At 43.2% G+C, this 19,031-nt stretch overlaps 1 protein-coding gene across 10 annotated transcripts in view; it reads left to right on the forward strand.

The window, feature by feature from the left end:
- TDRD5 (tudor domain containing 5) overlaps positions 1 to 19,031 on the forward strand; it is a 37,173-nt gene that overhangs the window by 9,100 nt on the left and 9,042 nt on the right. For 6 of the 10 annotated variants that reach the window (XM_029081069.2, XM_029081074.2, XM_029081073.2 and 3 more), the window contains exons 1-10: positions 3,365 to 3,470; positions 6,048 to 6,289; positions 7,104 to 7,505; positions 8,402 to 8,565; positions 9,946 to 10,029; positions 11,310 to 11,366; positions 12,098 to 12,275; positions 14,408 to 14,556; positions 16,392 to 16,481; positions 16,857 to 17,077. In XM_029081069.2, coding sequence (XP_028936902.1) covers positions 6,058 to 6,289; positions 7,104 to 7,505; positions 8,402 to 8,565; positions 9,946 to 10,029; positions 11,310 to 11,366; positions 12,098 to 12,275; positions 14,408 to 14,556; positions 16,392 to 16,481; positions 16,857 to 17,077 — 1,577 coding nt within the window. In that variant the 5' untranslated portion in view covers positions 3,365 to 3,470; positions 6,048 to 6,057. Of the gene's footprint in view, positions 1 to 3,364; positions 3,471 to 4,033; positions 4,053 to 6,047; positions 6,290 to 7,103; positions 7,506 to 8,401; positions 8,566 to 9,945; positions 10,030 to 11,309; positions 11,367 to 12,097; positions 12,276 to 14,407; positions 14,557 to 16,391; positions 16,482 to 16,856; positions 17,078 to 19,031 lie in introns of those variants that run through there. The other 4 variants (XM_039914323.1, XM_007668940.3, XM_029081070.2 and 1 more) reach the window with 4 other exon arrangements.

Consider the following 19,031-nt stretch of genomic DNA (forward strand, 5'->3'; position numbering starts at 1 on the left):
GTATTGCAGTAACATTTCAGTTCCATTCATTCAGTAGTATTTATTGAGCGCTTACTATGTGCAGAGCACTGTACGAAGCACTTGGAATGTAAAATTTGGCAACTGTTAGAGACAATTCCTGCCCAATGACGGGCTCGCAGTCTAAATGGGGGAGAGCTTTGTTAAGCTCCAGGAACAGTAAATTCCTTTTCCTGCCCTCACTCAAAAGGATCTTTCCCATGGATCTTTCCAAAAACTATCCTCCAAATGAAGCACTGGCATTTCTTTGTGTTACTAAGGCTATTTTGGTGGATTCACAAGGCAAAGGGACAGGCCATGTGCTGGATTTACTGTGTCAGGCCTAGCTACGGTGTAATCTTCACTGCCACTATCAAGTTATGGCCAAGGTGTCTCCTTCCATCCCTGCTACCAGCACAGAGGCAAGGTTGGAGGTGAATGGTTGGGTGGACTTCATAGCAAAGCAGGATTGAGTGCGGAGGCACAGTTTTTACCTGTGACACTAAATGTAAAATCAACCCTCAAGAGTGGTAGTGTCTAAGCATTAGGCAGAGACTACTATGACAAGCAACATGAAGCACACTGATGCTTGCTAATACTTTGTTTTAAATATCAAATGCCTATATTTGGGGAAATAAAGTGACTCTTAAGAAAGATATTACAGCAACTGAAATAATTTAAAAATCATTTTAAAAATGTAGGAACATGACTGACAGAAATTGGAGGGTGAGTGGTGCTCCACAAACTAACATTAAAATCAGCTCCTCTGCACAGGTGTTCAGTCCTGAGATTTGAGCACCAAAGCTCATAGGTTTTTCCTGAAGGGACACTCCCCATCAAACAGCACTCAAAAAATACCATTGATTGATTAGACCAGTTATTCTAATTTTTGTAAAATAATTTTAAACTAGCAACATTTTTGCTAAGATGGAGTTGTCGGGGGAGGGAAACTCAGTTTTCTGTGTACCTCATAATTAAGCAAAAACTTCTCATAATCCCCGACAAGACTCTTTACAGAAATACTCCACCTAACCTTTCTGTTTTTGTCACCTGCTATTCCCCAGCTTACTCCCCGTTCCTCCCAAGCTCCTGATTCACAGTTCTCCTGCCTCTGACCTCTTTTTCATGCTGTTCCCCATTTTAGAATTCCTTCTCTCCCCACATTGAGAGCCCTCCTCTGACAAGTTCTTCCTAATTCCCAGCACTTGGTAAGAATTGATTTGTACCCATTCACAGCACCTGGGGGTGTTTTTCTTTACTCGTACATTAAAAAGTATTTTCACTACTGTATATAAACATTTGAAAATCTGTTTCCCCCACCTGAGCCTAAACTCTTTAAGTGCAGGGAACCATATCACTTCTTTATTTTGAACTTCCCTAGTGTTTATTCCAGGGCACTGCACTATGTGGGTAACTCAATACATACTACTTCTACTAATTGATCTTGGTTTGTACCATTTTGCATCAGGTCATTCCATATTTCACATTGTGGTCAGAAAAATGAAATTGTTAACCTGCACAAGATGCCGGGTGTTTGTTCCCTAGGCAGCACGGTGTAGTGGATAGAGCCCGGGCCTGGGCATCAGAGGGTCACGGGTTCCAATTCTGGGTCTGCCACTTGTGTGCTGTGGGACCTTGCCAAGTCCTTTCACTTCTCATCTGTAAAACAGGGATTGAGATTGTGAGCCGCACATGGGACAGGGGCTGCCCAACACGATTTGCTCCAGCGCTCAGTACAGGGCCTGCCACAAAGCGGGGGCTTAACAAACACCACAGTTATTTTTAGCCTGTGATGGGGCTCCCAAATTACCCTACTTCTTTTGTTAATGAAGCGTACATCCCCTTGATTCTATTTATCATGATAATGTTGAGAAGCAGAGTGGCTCAGTGGAAAGAGCCCGGGCTTGGGAGTCAGAGGTCATGGGTTTGAATCCTGGCTCTGCCACTTGTCAGCTGTGAGACTGTGGGCAAGTCACTTCACTTCTCTGTGCCTCAGTTACCTCATCTGTAAAATGGGGATTAAGACCGTGAGCCTCACGTGGGACAACCTGATTACCCTGTATCTACCCCAGCGCTTAGAACAGTGCTCTGCACATAGTAAGCGCTTAACAAATACCAACATTATTACATTATTATGATGTTGTCTTGTTTTTGTTTCATTCAGTTTTGCTCTGCTGTCTCCCTCAATTAGACTGTGAGCCCGTCATGAGGCAGGGATTGTCCATTCCAAGAGCTTAGTCCAGTGCTCTACACATATGACTGAATGAATGAATTTATGAATGAATCCACCCATTTTCTGTGGCTCCATCGCCAGGGCCTGGGCCAAGCTTCGGCCAGATGTTCCCTAGCCCGACTGTCTTAAAAGCAGCAGAGCAGTGTCACGTCGTGAGCCGCTTCACCTAGGCGGGGCTCATGCCTCTGCTCCCGTCTTTTTTTTCCCTCAGGTCCCTTCTTCCCACTAACCCCCTACAACGGTCTCCCCAAGGAGGCCTTGAGCGCCTCCACATTTGCTCCCCTCAACCCCCCATTTTGGAACCCTTGGCTCATTGTGGCCCCCGCCCGGGCCAGGGGGATTACTCCCAAGTCCCTTTCCCTTGAACAGTTGGGCCCATCCTCTGTGGAGCCTGGGGCTGAAGCCATTCAAGGGCCTCGAGTCCCTGAGAATGTGCCCTGGGGCCTAGACAAGGAAACCTCATAATTAATGTTGGGATTTATTAAGCACTTACTATGTGCAGAGCACTGTTCTAAGCACTGGGGTAGACACAGGGGAATCAGGTTGTCCCATGTGGGGCTCACAGTCTTAATCCCCATTTTACAGATGAGGTAAATGGAGCACCGAGAAGTTAAGTGACTTGCCCGTAGTCACACAGCTGACAAGTGGCAGAGCTGGGATTCAAACTCATGACCTCTGACTCCAAAGCCCGTGCTCTTTCCACTGAGCCACGCCGCTTACTACGTACAGAGCACTGTTCTAAGCGCTGGGGGAGATACAGGGTAATTAGGTTGTCCCACGTGAGGCTCACAGTTAATCCCCATTTTACAGATGAGGTCACTGGGCACAGAGAAGTGACTTGCCCACAGTCACCCTGCTGACAAATGGCAGGGCTGGGATTCGAAACCATGACCTCTGACTCCCAAGCCCGGGCTCTTTCCACTGAGCCACCTTGTTTCTCAACCCCGTAGGCGCCGGCCGTTAGGGGAGGCCGTTTTCCGGGGGCGGCGGGGGGGGGGGGGAGACCGCTTCCCCCCCGGCAACGGCCTAAGGCGGCGAAGGGTCGCGACGAACCCCGGGCACGTGGGGGCGCTCGAGCCCGGCTGCCCCTCCGGCCGGGGCGCATGCGCGGGGCCCCGCCTTCGCAGTCTCCCGTCCTCCCCGCCCGGCGGACCGTCTTTCAGCCGTCGTCGCCGCCGCCGCCGCCCGCCACCGGCCGGGCAGGGTTTTTTCGGGCATCCCCAACAGCTCGGACTCTTCCGTAAGTGGTTGAGGATTGAAAACGGGTCTTTTCCCGTCGGTGACCGTCGGGGGTTTTCGTCCCCAGGGAGCAGGGACATAAGGCACAAAATCCCCTTTCGCCTCGGCCGCCCAGGAAGGAAAATGGCGGAGGGCGAGAGGTGGTGGCGGGGCCGTGGAGGATGTCGGGAAGAGGGGCAGGCCAACGGAAAGGCAGGAACAAACGTTGGGCCTGCTGGAGGACGTGGGGGACCCCTGAAGAACTGCATTCACCCCGGCCCCGCCACTTGTCAGCTGTGTGACTTTGGGCAGGCCGTTTCACTTCTCTAAGCCTCAGTTACCCCATCTGTAAAATGGGGATTAAGACTGTGAGCCCCACGTGCGACAATCTGATCACCTTGTATCCTCTCCAGCGCTCAGTTACCCCATCTGTAAAATGGGGATTAAGACTGTGAGCCCCACGTGCGACAATCTGATCACCTTGTATTCTCTCCAGTGCTCAGTTACCCCATCTGTAAAATGGGGATTAAGACTGTGAGCCCCACGTGCGACAACCTGATCACCTCGTATCCTCTCCAGCGCTTAGAACGGTGCTTTGCACATAGTAAGTGCTTACCAAATGCTGTTGTTATTATTTTTAACTTCTCTGTGCCTCAGTTCCCTCATCTGTAAAATGCGGACTAAGACTGTGAGCCCCACTGGGACAACCTGATCACTTTGTATCCCTCCCCCCCAGTGCTTAGACCGGTGCTTTGCACATAGTAAGCGCTTAACAAATGCCGTTATTATTAACTTCTCTGTGTCTCAGTTCCCTCATCTGTAAAATGGGGACTAAGACTGTGAACCCCACTGGTACAACCTGATCACTTTGTATCCCTTCCCCGAGCGCTTAGAACAGTGCTTTGCACATAGTAAGCGAGACTGTAAGCCTGTCAATGGGCAGGGATTGTCGCTATCTGTTGCCGAATTGTACATTCCAAGCGCTTAGTACAGTGCTCTGCACATAGTAAGCGCTCAATAAATACTATTGAATGAATGAATGAACAAATACCATTATTATTATTATAAGGGAAAAACAGTATGGGTGGCCGAGGGAGGGCCGTTTGAAACCCATCCCAGGGCCATTTGGTCAGTGAACAGGCCTATTCCTGGCAACTGGCTGCACCCTGGTCTCTTTTGGCCACTTTCTGCCCAGCAGGAAATAATAATAATAGTAATGTTGGTGTTTGTTAAGCACTTACTATGTGCCAAGCACTGTTCTAAGCGCTGGAGTAGATAGAGGTAATCAGGTGGTCCCATGTAGGGCTCACGGTCTTCATCCCCATTTTACAGATGAGGGAACTGAGGCCCAGAGAAGTGATGTCACTTGCCTTAGGTCACACAGCTGACAAGCGGCGGAGCCAGGATTAGGACCCAGGACCTCTGACTCCCAAGCCCGGGCTTTTCCCACAGAGCTGTGCTGTTTCAAGGCAATGGGAGGAGGGTAGAGCCAAGTGCTCAGGCAAGTGCTTCCCTCCCTCCAACCTCCGCCCCGTAGCCTGGTGGGGTTCCCTAAGTGTAGGGAGGCCAAGTCCAATGAGCCTAGGGGGAGAGTGGATCCTCTAGACTTTTAAGAACCTTCTCCCAAATGGTTCCCTGTGCTGGGGTACTTATCTTGGCAACCTTTGTTGCCTCTGACAACAACTGGAAGACAGGATCACAAGAGGACTCTTAGAGGACTAAGGGATTAATGGTCACCGTCACTTACCTTCAGCATTTTGGTTACATAGATACTATTTTACACCCGTAACTTTCCTCAAATAATCCAACATGAGCCAAACATAACTCCAAATCCTTTGCAAATTCTAACACTTTTAAATTTCCCATATAAAAAGTCATTATCAATGCTCTTTGAAGAATGTATCCCAAATCATCAGAATTTGACTAATAAGTATAGGACACTGTAATAGGCATCAAGCGCTTAGTAAAGTGCTCTGCACACTGTAAGCACTTAAGAATTATGACTGAATGAATGATCGAATTGAATCTGGGAACTTCCAAGAGAGGGTGAAGACATGGTCTTTGCCATCAAGAAGTGTAGAAAATAAAGTGGATTCAAACTTGAGACACAAAGATTACTTTTCTGAAGGTGCACCAGAATTTGGAGTTGGAAGAGGAGAAAAGAGAGTGTTTACTGAAATTGAATGCCTTTTGTATACAAAGCCTGGAAGAGTACAGTAAAAATGCCCCCCTACCTTGCCCACTCCTTTCCTCCTCATTTTTTCTTACCTTTTTTTTTGCTTCTGCTCCCCTTATTGCCAGATTTAATTCTCCACATGATCATCCCTGTTTTGGGGTTGCAAAAATTATTCCCAAAATGGGGCAATTATTGGAGTAACAAATACAGCACTTTTCTGGGGAATAAGGTTAAGGATTTTGTATATTTTCATACTCAACCAGGGATTGGTCAAGAAACCTTGAAGGTCTTGTTTGCTAGTATCCACAAAGCAACTAAGGTACAATATGGGTGGTTGTTTTTTTTTAGATGTAAAAGTCTACCTTTGACAGTCGATCGAGACTTTTCTTCCATAAACGCCATACCTCTTTTTCTTAATCTTAGTACTGTCGCTATGTCGGACCAAGAGCGCATACAGGAATGTCTGAGGAAGGAAATAAGGTCACTTTTGATATCTATCAAAGATGGAGTGTCCCTACTGCAATTGGAAAGGGAATATCTGTCTATGGTTGGTAATCCTCTACCTCTTCAGCTTCTGGGTTATCGGTCCACCATGGAGTTGGTGTTGGACATGCCGGATGTGATTCATATCAGCCATTGTGGGAATGGCAGTATAATATTAAAAGGTAGGTTTAAGGATTGATGGCTAGCTTTCCTTCTAGTCAAATAATGGTCTTAGATTCAAAAATAATATCTTGCAGTTATATTAGATCTTGATTGCTTAGTAAAATTTTCTCCTATGACCAGTTTATGAAAGTTTTTTAAAGTTTCCCCTGAACACCAGGTGCACCGGTATGGATTTGGGACAGATACCTTTAAAAAAAAATTCCTATAATTTGTAACATTTATAGATCATCCACAAGCCTCATTTTAGTTGCTCATTTCAACTTTTCATATAAGCTAAAAACAGTGGTGAAATTTTAAAATTTCCAGCTAGAATGGCAACGGCCCCCTTCCCATACCACCCAAAAGGCAAGTGAGCTTTGCGGGGTGAGGGAGAATGGCTACGGTGATGGCCAAGGTGCTGAGATGGGGGCCGGCCACTGAAGAAGGCACCAGGTTTGCAGCCTAGGGACTCAATGTGATATGAAACAGGAGAGGCAAGGCTGCAGCTACTGGGGACCAAAAAGACAGTAGATAGAGGCTAGGGCCAGGACTGGGTGGCACAACCCCTTTCCAGCCTGGCCCCCCGCTTGTCTTCTCTCACCCCATCCCCACCATTTTAGAACTGCCATTTCATTCCTTATACCAGAGGACAGTTTGGATCGGTTCCGCTTCCTTCTAGCGCTGGATGATAAGCAATATTTATCGCCGCTCCTTAGCCACTGGTGAATGAAATGACCAAGGAACAGGGAAATGGATAATGTACTTGCTGTGGTAGAGGTGGAAGGGAGGCTTGTGCTAGATATTTATGCAAGTAATTTTTTTCCATCTCCATAGCTATTCCAGATGAAGCTACTAAAGGAATTGCAAATTTAGTTGCAAAACAGAGGAGCAGCAGCAAGATGAAAAATGGCATGCATAAAGGACGTTCTCAGTTTTCTTTTGGCCCACGCTCCAAAGCGCCTCCCCGGGGCAGAGTGCCCCCTGTCCTTCCCGCTGTAGTGAGGAGTGAGCTGAAGGATCTCCTGACATTTTCTCCAGTACTACTTTCTGATTTTGAAAAGGCTTTTGCCAAGCGTTTTGGACGATCATTCCAGTACATGCAGTATGGATTCCTCTCGTTATTTGAAATGCTCAATGCAGCTTCAGACATCATTACCATTCAGCAGACCAGAGCAGGTTCCTTGTTAACCCTGAAGAAGAACCTCTCAGTTGAACATCCGAAGAAGTTATCAGTGGGTAAGAATTTAAGCATTAGTAATTAGCATTTTCACCTGGAGAGTTTCCAGTACTCTACCAGTCTCGACTATGGGAGGAAGAGTCAAGCAGAGTCATATCCATTCCGTTCCTAGCTTGGTCAGTGGCTAGCGAGTGGAAGGCCATCTGCTACAAGTCAAAACTCCACTGTGCTGTGCAGCAGCGGCATAGGAGAGAGTTGAGGGTGGAGACTCAAGTTTACTACACAGAACGAGGCAATGGTCAACAACTTCCCATATTTTTACCAAGGAAACTCTGTGTATACACTACCAGAACTATTACAGATGGAAGTGGGGTGTTCTGGGAGAGATGTCCATGGCACCGCTATGGGTCAGAGATGGCTTGACAGCATAAGACAAGATAAACTAGCTTTTAGGTGGCAGTTTGAGTCGCCATCTCCCAGGATGCTTATTTACTGTTAAAATGGGAAGACATAACTCATGCTGAGCTCCAAAGGGCAGGACTTATGACTGAAAATATTGCTGAATTTTCCTTGCCACTTTTTTTTATGGTATGTGTTAAGCCCTTACTATTGCCAGGCACTGTACTAAGCACTGGAGTAGATATAAGCTAATCAGGTTAGACACGGTCCATGTATCATGTGGAGCTCACAGTCTTAATCCTCATTTTGCAAATGAGGCAACAGGCCCAGGAAAGTGAAGTGCCTTGCCCAAAATCACACAGCAGACAAGGGGCAGAGTTAAAATTAGAACCCAGGTCCTCCTGACTCTAAGCGCTTGGAAAATACAATTCAGGAGCAAAGAGAGACAATCCTTGCCCACACCGGGCTTACAGTCTAGAAGGCCACACACTTTCCCCTCAACCTGTGCCTCTAGTTGCGTTAATATTCGTTTTTGTTCTCCTTTTGGGTAATTAAGGTAAAGCTGTGGTCCAAGAAGTTGGAAAAAAGCAGCCTCTGATTCCTTTATCTAAGGAAAAGGCACACACTTCTCCTACTGAACCTCCAAAACAGATACTGCATCGTGGGGAAACTTCAGAATTGTGTCAAGTGGAGAATTCGTATCCTGAGAAGTTAAATCAGGTGAGAAATATTTGTCTTCATTTTCAGTTAAAAAGATTGCCATTTGACAAGACAAATTAAAAGTAAATTTAACTTCATAAATAGCCAGTTCCCTCTGAGATACACTCATTGTTTTGTGGTTTTTTTCCACATGAAGTTCATTAGGATATCACAACTCCTGCTACCGTCTGGACTCTGTCCAGGGGCTGTAGGAAATGTGAAAAATAGCTTTTTCTGATCTTTAAGACCTTCTAGATATGGTGTTCTTGAAAGAGCCAAGATCAGTTCAAGGCATATTAATGGTCACTGTAATCATTCAAGTAAAACTTTTCACGTGTCCAGTGAATTGGAAACCTAAATTTTGATATTCTGAACTGGAGACCCATTTTCCTTCCCAAAATGTCCTCTATATCATAGAGGCAGTGGAGAGAATTCAAAGTTTAGAAAAGACTTGAATCAATCAACCAGTAATATTGATTGAACACTTACTGCGTGAAGAGCACAATACTAAAAGCTTGCAAGAAAGAGTAAAATAGAGAAGATAGACACCATCCCTTCCCTCAAGGACCTTACAGTCTATCAGGGAGGCCGACATTAAAATAAATCACAGGAAGGGGAGGAATCCAAGTATAAGGATTTGTGTCCATCCGTGCTTAGGAGGTGCAGACTCCAGTACATAAATGCGGGAGGAAGGGAAACTAGAACGGGGAAAAGGAGGGAATAGTAAGGGAAGGCTTCCTGGAGAAGATGTAATTGTGTTAGAGCTTTGAGGATGGGAAAAGTGGTCTGTCATCCCACTGTCATGCCAGTCTCTTACCCACGTCCTCCCTCTGGCCTAGAATGCCCTCCCTTCTCATTTCCAACAGACAATTGCTCTCCCCTGCTTCATAGCTTTCTTGAAGGCACATCTCCAAGGGGCCTTCCCAGACTAAACCTTCCTTTCCTCTTCTCCCACTCCCTTCTGTATTGCCCTGACTTGCTCCCTTTATTCCTCGCACCGTCACCCCCCAGCCCCACAGCACTTGTGTGCATATCTGTCATTTATTTTCATTAATGTCTGTCTCCCCCTCTAGACTTTAAGCTTATTGTGGGCAGGGGATGTGTCTGTTTACTCTTATATTGTACTCCCGTGAGTGTTTAGTACAGTACTCTGCATGCAGTAAGTGCTCAATAAATGCGATTGACTTACATATGCCCATGAATTATGGAATGAGTGACTACCATCATAATCTGGCTAAAACTCCCTAAATCCTGTCAGTTGTAGTCAGTAATTGTGTAACTTCTCAGTTGAGGGGGTTTAACTTCTTTAACATTGTGGGCCTTGGAACCTTTTAAATTGAGTTTTTAGCATTTTTCTTGAAATGATTTAGTGAGGGTTTTTTTGTTGTTTTTGTTTCTAAGTTGGAGAATAAATTTAAATCAATGATTGTGCAAACGGGACCTGGAAGGACTGTCAGCTCAGAACTCAAGGAGAAGATAAGATTTGTGAGTATAATCCTTATTTTTGAGAACTGGGCAGTGGAAATAGGGTGCAGGGAACCGTTTAGTGGTATGTGCCATGCAAACTATAAATTCTGCCTTTCTTACATTATTTCACTTCAGTATTATCTGAAAATGAAATAGTTTGACAATTTTATTCAACTCTATTCTGTTAATTTGGGAATTTCTTATTTGAGTGCTTTAACTTGAATTTTCTGCCAACCAGCTGACCTGATGTTAACAGTTGAAGGAAAGGTTGCACTGTGTTTTCCATTGTATAGCTTTTCCTTACTAAAAATTGTGCTGCATTTGGACCACCAGTAGTAGGATAAATCTAGATTTGTATTTAGAATTGGAAATTGGTGTCAAAACCAAATTCCAGGAAAGAGTTGGTTTTCTTGGTTGTGTTAATTTTGGGGTGTTCTTGCTAAAACTATATTTGCCTTTGTCTGTTTTTTTTCCTCCCTTCTGCTCCTTCTTCCCAGCAGCATAAATCTTTCAGAATCAGCAGCTAGGCAGTTCCTTCCAGCTGTCCTCAAATGTCAGCTTATTTACCATCCCTTCGTGCTTCTCTACATAGTTGCTTTGATTAGTGTTCTGTGGAATTTGTCCTCTGACCTTTCCACTGGGTTTTTTCTGCTGTGGAATTTTCATCATCATAATATATTTTGGAGAGTGTTCTCAGGCAATTAAGTTAGCGATGCTGTACATTTCTTTATTGATTCGTCCGATGCTGTCTGATGCCAAGTAAATGATCTTTAAAGGGAAAATAATTACATTTTAAAAATTAATTCTGAAATTCACTTTTCTTTTACTACCTTGGCATGGTTTGAATTTCCCCTTTTAGATTGCAAACTATTGCCACTCTGGGGCCAAGGTGCCCCTCATGTTAAAACAGGCTCTTGAAAGAGCCTCCCACTTAGCTGAAAGCCTGTTTTTATAAGACCTCAGCAGGAATTTCCAAGTGTATATGTGGTCACCATTTGTTGTCTTTTTGGCCCTCAACAAGATACATGCTTCAACACATTTTGAAATCTAAAGTCTGCTGAAATCTCTGAATACTTGTGTAGCACCATATTCCAACTTCACCAGGCAGAATAGTTGGAACTGACTTGTTATTTTTGAGAGTGAAGTTGCTTTTTATGTTTTAAAAGTTTTGAACTAAATTCGTCTTGTTAAGTTGTTTGTCTTTTATATTAGGCACCACTCCCTAACTCATTTTGACTCCCGTTCTCATTCAAATGTCTCTAGAGTAACTGTAGTTTATGCTGCTTGCTGTTTTATAGATTGTTGCCAAGTTTCCTGAAGGTTTGCCTATTTCTAAGCTACCTGGAGAGTTCGAGGTAAGTTTTTTCTCTTTCTGTCAAGCAGCGTCTTTAAAGGCTTAATCCTACTGGATAGCATTACCCAGTCATCAGACAGAAGTTAGTTTGCTTCTTCACTCCTTTGCCAGCTCACTCTCATTTTATCCTTGTGACCTCTTGGCAAATCACTTAACATAAATTGTTTCTGTTGTCCCATTTAAAAAATAGATATTTAATTGGTATTTCTGAACCACAATCACAATCAGAGAAAAAATGCTGTTTGCTAGAAGCGTATTAATGATTACTATGACATGACAGGGTATGATTTTTTCAAAAGAGAAGAGATCAAAGTTATTCTAAAGTCAGCAGGAAATCACAAATGACAGGTTTCAAATTATCCGACTTAGGGGTAGACCCCTTTCATTAGTTTCAGGTCCAACGTACTGGACCCTTGTGTGATAAAAAGAATAGGAGAAGATGAATCCTGTACTTCACATTTCAATCTGAGAGAAGAATGTTTTGAATACCTAACGAAAGAGAAATATAAAAAGTTTGACTGTGGCTCTCAGCCAGATTTTTTGGTGTTTTTTTAATTTTGTTTCCTTGTTTTCCCCAAGTTTTTCTGTCTTTAGAATATGTTTTTCTCCTATTGAAAATATGAAACTCAAATTCTACATCTGTGTTAATTGTTATATTTGATGTCCCATGCAGGAAGTAGCATAAGCTTAGTTCCTGCATGATTTAACCTGGATTTTTTTTTCTGACCATAGGAAATCTTTAAAGAAAATCTTTCACCGAAAGAGTTAGGTTTCTTAAGTGTGGTAGAGCTTGTTGGAGCCCTTAGTGACGTTCTCCATGTAGAGTTCAAGGAAGGTGAACAAGACTTTCTAGTGTTTGATGCAGAGAAGAAATGGGTGACATCTGGTAAGCAAAGACTGGCAGTAAAAGGTGAGTCTGCTTTTTAAAGTTGGCTGGAGAATGTCCATAATCTTCTATGTTGCATATGAGCACCTAAATTTAATAGAGATAAATCCTTCAAATAATAAGCATCCTGGTATTTAGTGTTTCAGAGTAATCTGAGCTAACTCTACTGTCTGCATCAAGGAATGATTTACATGATGACATTTCCATGCTTTAAGCATTATTATCTACCATTATCTACCAAGTGTTAAACATAGGACACAAGGGTGATGTGGAATAGTCCCTAAATGTCAGTAGTTGGACTTTGAGGTTCCCCTCTAAATAAAGTGATAAAGTCAGTATCCTGTCAGTTGCCAGAATGAATCCTCTTCCCATCCCATTAGCCTTGAAAGAGAAGCTGGCAAAACTCCCAGACTCAGTTGAAACTGGGCCAGAAGTCTGGTCGCTAACCAGCCACCTAATTCACTTCTATTCAGTGATCAAAGTCTTCCCTCGGTATAATCAATGGATATTCCTCAACTGATTCAAGAAATACCTCCTTCTCGTTTGTGGGACCCTTAATCGGGAACTGCTGTCGAGATCCTCAGGGTCTCAAAAAATAAACCAGGAAGCCTCATCCTCAAACTTCTTTTCTCTTCCCAGAATTCACCCTGTGGCTTTTGGCGGACAAACTTCTCCATGAAGCACTGAATCAACTAGCAGGAATACCCTTGCTGAAATGAGATTTTAATTTTCAGCAGTTCAAATAGTCACCTTTCCCTTTACTGTATTCATAAGAAACAGGGTTGCCTAATAGAAAGAGCACAGGCCTGGGAGTCAGAGGACCTAGGTTCTAATGTGGCTTTGCCACTTGTCTGCTGTGTGACCTTGGATAAGTCCCTTTTCTATGCCTCACTTCATCTGTAAAATGGGGATTGAGGCTGTGGAGTCCCATGTGGGACATGGACTGTGTCCAACCTGAATGTGCTGTATCTACCCCAATGCTTAGTACAGCATCTGGCACATACTACTTGCTTAAAAACAATTTAAAAAAATATTTTGGGGGTTTTTTTTGTTTTTGTGTTTGTTTTTTGTTTTTGTTTTTTGCTCAGAGGTGGTCATTCTTGTCATGACTGGTTGTTTTGAGGAATCTTCAACTTCGTCCTCCTTTCCGAAGCTCTACCATGTGCTTATTTGTTTTGCTCTTGGTTTCTTCCCTACATCACAGTGTTAGGACTCAGCTTTTTTACCATTTTCCCTGCCTCATTTGCTAAGCTGGTCTTGCATTCTACAGTGTTGCCCTCTGGCTCAGGCTTTTACATTTATCCGTCAGTTCGATCATAAAATAACATATCCGATTACAACATTGGCATAATTATTCCCAAGACTGAGAATGCCAGTTAATCAGTGGTATTTATCGAAAGTTTCCTGTGTGCAGAGAACTGTACTAAGTGCTTGGTAGAATACAGTACAACAGCAGAATTGGTAAATATGTTTCCTCCCCATAACAACCTTACAGTCTAGAGCAAAATGGTGATTATCATTGGATATATGCATCATCTATTCCTAATAAATAGAGGGCTAGGCCCTCACATCCCAACATTGTCTTAATGTAATTTTACATGACAGGTGAAGTGTGTTGAAATGAATATCCTGGACTAAATGGGGGCTTTTTTCCTCAGGACAAGACAATCCATGACATTTAATTAACCAGGGATTTTTAACTTAACTGGAGTTCTGTTAACCAATTCTCACAAATTAAATGCTATTTTCTTGAATAATGTACATTATTAATGTGCATATGAAACAGTCATTTGCACATGTTTTCATCTATGCATAGTTGAGCTCACCAAATGTACACAAATCGAGAATGGGACAGTGGGGAATGTCAGCTCAGTCTGGAAGACTGAACAAAACCAGATATATTTTGGGTATGACCAAAAAAATGACCATAAGTGACTCAAGAAGGAACAGAATCCTTCTTGATGTGTTATTTGAAGTCAGTTTTAGCGAAGATTTCAATAATATAGTGGTAGCCCTTGAGATCTGTTTAACGTCGATTAGCAAAATATTTACTGATGCCTTGCACTGTTACAATAATCAATGGAAGGATTTTGAATTGTGCCTACTTTGGATGGGACTGCTTTCATATTTTAATGAAGCATATTTGGTTCAATTAGAGAAGAAAGTAGAAGACAAAGCCTTGATCTCCAGTCCTCCCAGAAATTCCCTTTTTACTGCTGATAATGGAGACACTGCTTGGAACTGGCATACAGAAAGTCAAGAACCTTGCAACAAATTCAAAGCAATAGTAGAGCCTGTGCCACAGGTAAGTAGGGTTAAATACCTTAAATTTGGGGGACTGAAGATACCGTGATTATGGATTCCAGTCTAAATACTGTTTTTATGTAGTTTTAGTTGCCTAGTTGCCTTTTCTTGGCCACTCTTTACATTTCTAAAGTTACACTCCATTTCAGCTTTATAATACATTGGGGTTGAATTTGCAACATTAACCTGCTTTATGACGCTGGTTTTAGGGACACAGGTGGTATGGTGGATGCGTGGGAGCTGTGGGAACATGAAACAATTTCAAAGCCATTGGAAAAAGTTTAGAAAAGTGGGCAGGGAGAGAAGCAGGAGAGGCTGGGGGTTCAAGAGGGTGTTACCTGATTACCAGGTGGAGTCTCCAAGGAGACATGACTTACCCACCTCATTTCCAATTAACTAAAAGTTAGTTACCCTTTAGTGGATCCTCTCTGACTGAATAGAGTACATTAATGTAGTTGTTATTGTTCATTTCTATGATTAAGTGCACAATTTGGGATAATTTTGGTAAAACTAAGTTATCCAACCTTGGTTCAGGAACCATCTCCCATTTATAACATAATTTCTCAGAGAAAATTTGTTCTATCAGGCTACATTTTGACTCAAGACAGTTTTCAGGAAGCAGTTGATTCATAAGTCAAAGAATTGCCTGCATTTATTAAAAATTAACTGTGTAGAGTCTACATTATTTCTGTAAGTGCTTGTCTTCCTGAAGGTTCATGGTGCATCAAGATCATCCTCATCACCGTTAACTTTTACTGAGTGCTAGGCACTGTACTAAGTGACTGGAAGAAGGGGTGGATTTAAAGAGTAGTCAGAAGGTGTCTTTAAAAACAGCTAGAATTTCAGCCAACAGTGTTCAACTGCATAAAGGGCAGAAATAGAGGAATGGAACTGTGGGGGAGATCCAAGCCTGGAGACTGGTGGTACAAGAGCAGTGGAAGAACAGAGGGCAAGGGAGTTTCGTTTGGGTGAAAAAGGTAGAGTTGAGGGCATGGATTTTAGCAGCAAAGGAAGGGAGAGTGCTGGATAGAAGTGCTCATGGTGAGCACTGATTAGATGGGAAAGAGCATGTGGATGAGGTGACAGGTCAAAAGGTGATGACTGAATAGTGGCAGGTGAGAGTTGGTGAGGCTGGAGATGGTGTGTTGTCTGGAGATGATTAGATCCTGGGGATATCCATGCTGATGTATGGCTGAGGTGGTACGGGAGAGTTGAGAAATGGAAGGAAGTGGTTGGGGTGGGGGTTCTTAGGGATCATCAACATGAAGGTTGAAGTGATTCAGAAATCCTGGACCACAGTAGGTGACAGGACTTGGAGCTGCAGAAGGTGTCGGCAATGTGATGAGATGATGTAATAATCAGTGAAGGGAAAGTGAGAGGAGGAACTGAGAGAGGAGGAACAGCAGTGGCATTGAGATGAAGTAGGTAGACTACTGTCCCTTTTCCCTTGAGAAGGGAGTGGAAGGAAGTGAAGCCTCCCTGAGAGATAGTGGCAAGGGAGATGGTGGCATTAGGGAAGGAGGAGGAGGGAGATGGGCTAGGGCCAGGTCCGTGATGAAGAGTGGTTGGCCCATGTTGGAGTAGGGATTCCTGACTATAACTGAATGGTACTCCTAGGAGGGGATGTAATAGGGGAGGAGAATGATGGATAGAAGGCAAGAAAAGGGCAAGGTGACAGTTTTTTTTTAAGCAAGGTTTAGTGAAGCAGTGGGAGACTATAAAAAGGCATGTGGAGAATAGGGGAGAGTTCATGTTGGGGAATATTTTCCTTCAGGGCTAAATGCAGCTGAGGCACTAGTAGCCTCTCCAAGGTTTTCTTTTCACCCTTGTTCACAGATAAGAGGGACTCAACCAGCTGTTTTACAGGATGTTCTGCACAGAGCACAGGACTCTGAAGCCCAGATTACCCAGGGTGGCAATGACGAGGTCTTTAAGGTTTTTTTCTTCTACTTGTTCACAGTTGGGAGGGACCCAATCAGCTGGTCTTTGGGATGTTTTTCAGCCTTAGACATGAAATTCTGAAAATCACTAAACACTTTATATTAGTGGCTGATGAAGATTGGAAGGCCCTTCATTATTCACCTCTCTGTGTCTATGTTGTTTAGGATTAAGGGCGGAAAGAGATTTTCTAAATCGATCCATATAAGTCTTTAGAGGGAAGAACATTCTCTTCTATATTCACTGCTGAAACATTTAACCTGATTTTTATTAATTATTACACTACTGGGTTGGTGTCTCATTCCTTAAGCTAGTGTTGGCTTCCTTGAATCTAATCTGCTTTTTCTTTCTTTTTCTTTGTAGCCTCTGAGATCGAGGGATTCCCTGCCCAGTTTGGAGATATCAGCTCCTGAGATTCCCCCAGATGCTGTGTTAGACAAAAAACTCTGCCGTCTCCCTCTATTAGACAGCAGTACTCTGGTGGGGGTCTTTGTAGAGTATATCATCTCCCCTAGTCAATTTTACATTCGTATATATAGCAGGGACTCATCTGAGTTACTAGAAGACATGATGATTGAAATGAGGTATGCTTTTCTGTGTGACTGACTCTTAATTATCTCTATTTTCAATTTCGGGCTCCATCAGTGATTAACCAATACCCAGACATGTGTTTTGCCTAGTTTATCAGTCAGAGTGGTCTTATTTGGCATTTAGTTGTTTTTAAATTAGCCTCATTTATTAACTTTTGCTCTTCATATTGCTTTATCTGTAGGGCCTACTTCAACTTTTATTGTACTGATTTAAGTGCTTGTTTTATGCTAAGCATTGTATTAAGCACTAAGGTTGATACAATATAAGCAGATGCTTATTTTTAGATGTCCTTCTGAAATCTGTGTCAATAACACTAATAGTATTTGAGTGCTTACTGGATGCAGTGCCTATACTAAACCCTTGATATAGAACAGCAGAGGCACAAGAAATATTATTTTTCCAAAAGGCACGTGCAATCTGAAGGAGAAGGTAGACATAAGAATAATGACAAATAGTGGAATCAGAATAAATAACCGAATGTACAGTCGAAATCACACATTAATTCGGAGGATTGCGATGGGTATAAAGAAACACATAAATGCTAGAGGTGGCTGTTGAGTTCATACATCTCAGGGAGAAGGGATTTAATTGGAGAAGGCTTGTTGGAAGATGTGGGATATTAGGAGGATTTGAAGGTGGCAGATTTCATAAAAGAGGGACTTCCAGGTAAGGGGAAAGGCATGGGTAAGGGGTCAGAGACAGGCAGGTTGAGAGTAGGGTGTAGTTAGGTGAATTCAGCTGGAGAGGGAAGAGTATGAGCTGAAGAGTAGCAGATGAAGAAAACTAATTGTAAAATGGAGAGACCCTAAAGCCAGTGACAAGTTTTTGTTTGCAGAGGGAGATGAGTAGTCACTGGGGCTTTATAAAAAGTGGAGAGATATATGTTCCGAAGAACATTTCAGGAAGATACTTTGTGTGGCACTGTGGAATAGGAACTGAAGCAGGGGAAAGTTGGAGGCAGGGGGACCAGCAAGGAGACTGATGCAGTAGTATAACCGTGAAGTGAAGATTGCTTGAAACAGGTGCATGTTTTTGATGGAAGAGATGGGACGAATCCAGGAAATGCTCCAGTGAAAGAATTAGCAGAATTTAGCAGTTGTTGAGATGTGAGAGCTGAAAGATGATAAAAAATAAGATGATACCAAAGTTGTGGCATTTAGGGACAAGGTGGAGTGTGATGTTATGTCAATGGAGATGGGGTTGCTGGTGGTCAGGTAAGATGGTTTAGAATAGAAGATGTTTAGTTTTGGACATGTTGAGTTTGAGGTACCAGTGGACCATCCATATGGCGAGAAGAAATGTGAGATTAAATAGAGGTCAGGACTAGAGAGGTAGTCTGCACCACAGACTGCAAGCCATGTGAGCAGATGTGCTATCTGAAAGTGAGAAGAGTGGAGAACCCAGAACAGGGCTCTGAGAGACACCCACAGTTAGAGGATGAGAAAAAGAAAAGGAGCCGGTGAAGAAAGGAACAGAAAAGTGGTAAGAGGAGGAAGAGGAGAACCAGGAAAAATCTGTGTTGGATCCGATAATATTCCAAGGAGAAGGGGTTGGCTAACAGTGTCAAAGACGGCTGAGAGGTTAAGATGGAATAAGACAAAGAAGAGGGCATTGGTGACTTTGGAAAGTACAATTTCAATATAGCGAAGGGGGTGAAAAACATTGTATTGGGTTAAGAGAGTTGTTGGTGAGGAAGTGATGGTATTGTGTATATATGCATCATTTTAAAGAGTTTGGACAGGAAAGAGAGTGGGAGATAGGGGATAGCTGGAGGATGCACAGGAATTCAGAAAAAAGCTATTTTAGTTTGGTTGGACTTAGTGGAAGCAGAATGGAAAAGGCCATCTGAGAGTGAAAAGTTGAAAGTAACAGGGAGGAAGGGGAGAAGAGCAGGAGCAGGTGTTTTTAAGGGATGAAAGGGGCTGGGATCAGAGGCACCAGTAAGGG

Source organism: Ornithorhynchus anatinus, chromosome 16 (assembly GCF_004115215.2).
Source record: "Ornithorhynchus anatinus isolate Pmale09 chromosome 16, mOrnAna1.pri.v4, whole genome shotgun sequence".
NCBI lineage: Eukaryota > Metazoa > Chordata > Mammalia > Monotremata > Ornithorhynchidae > Ornithorhynchus > Ornithorhynchus anatinus.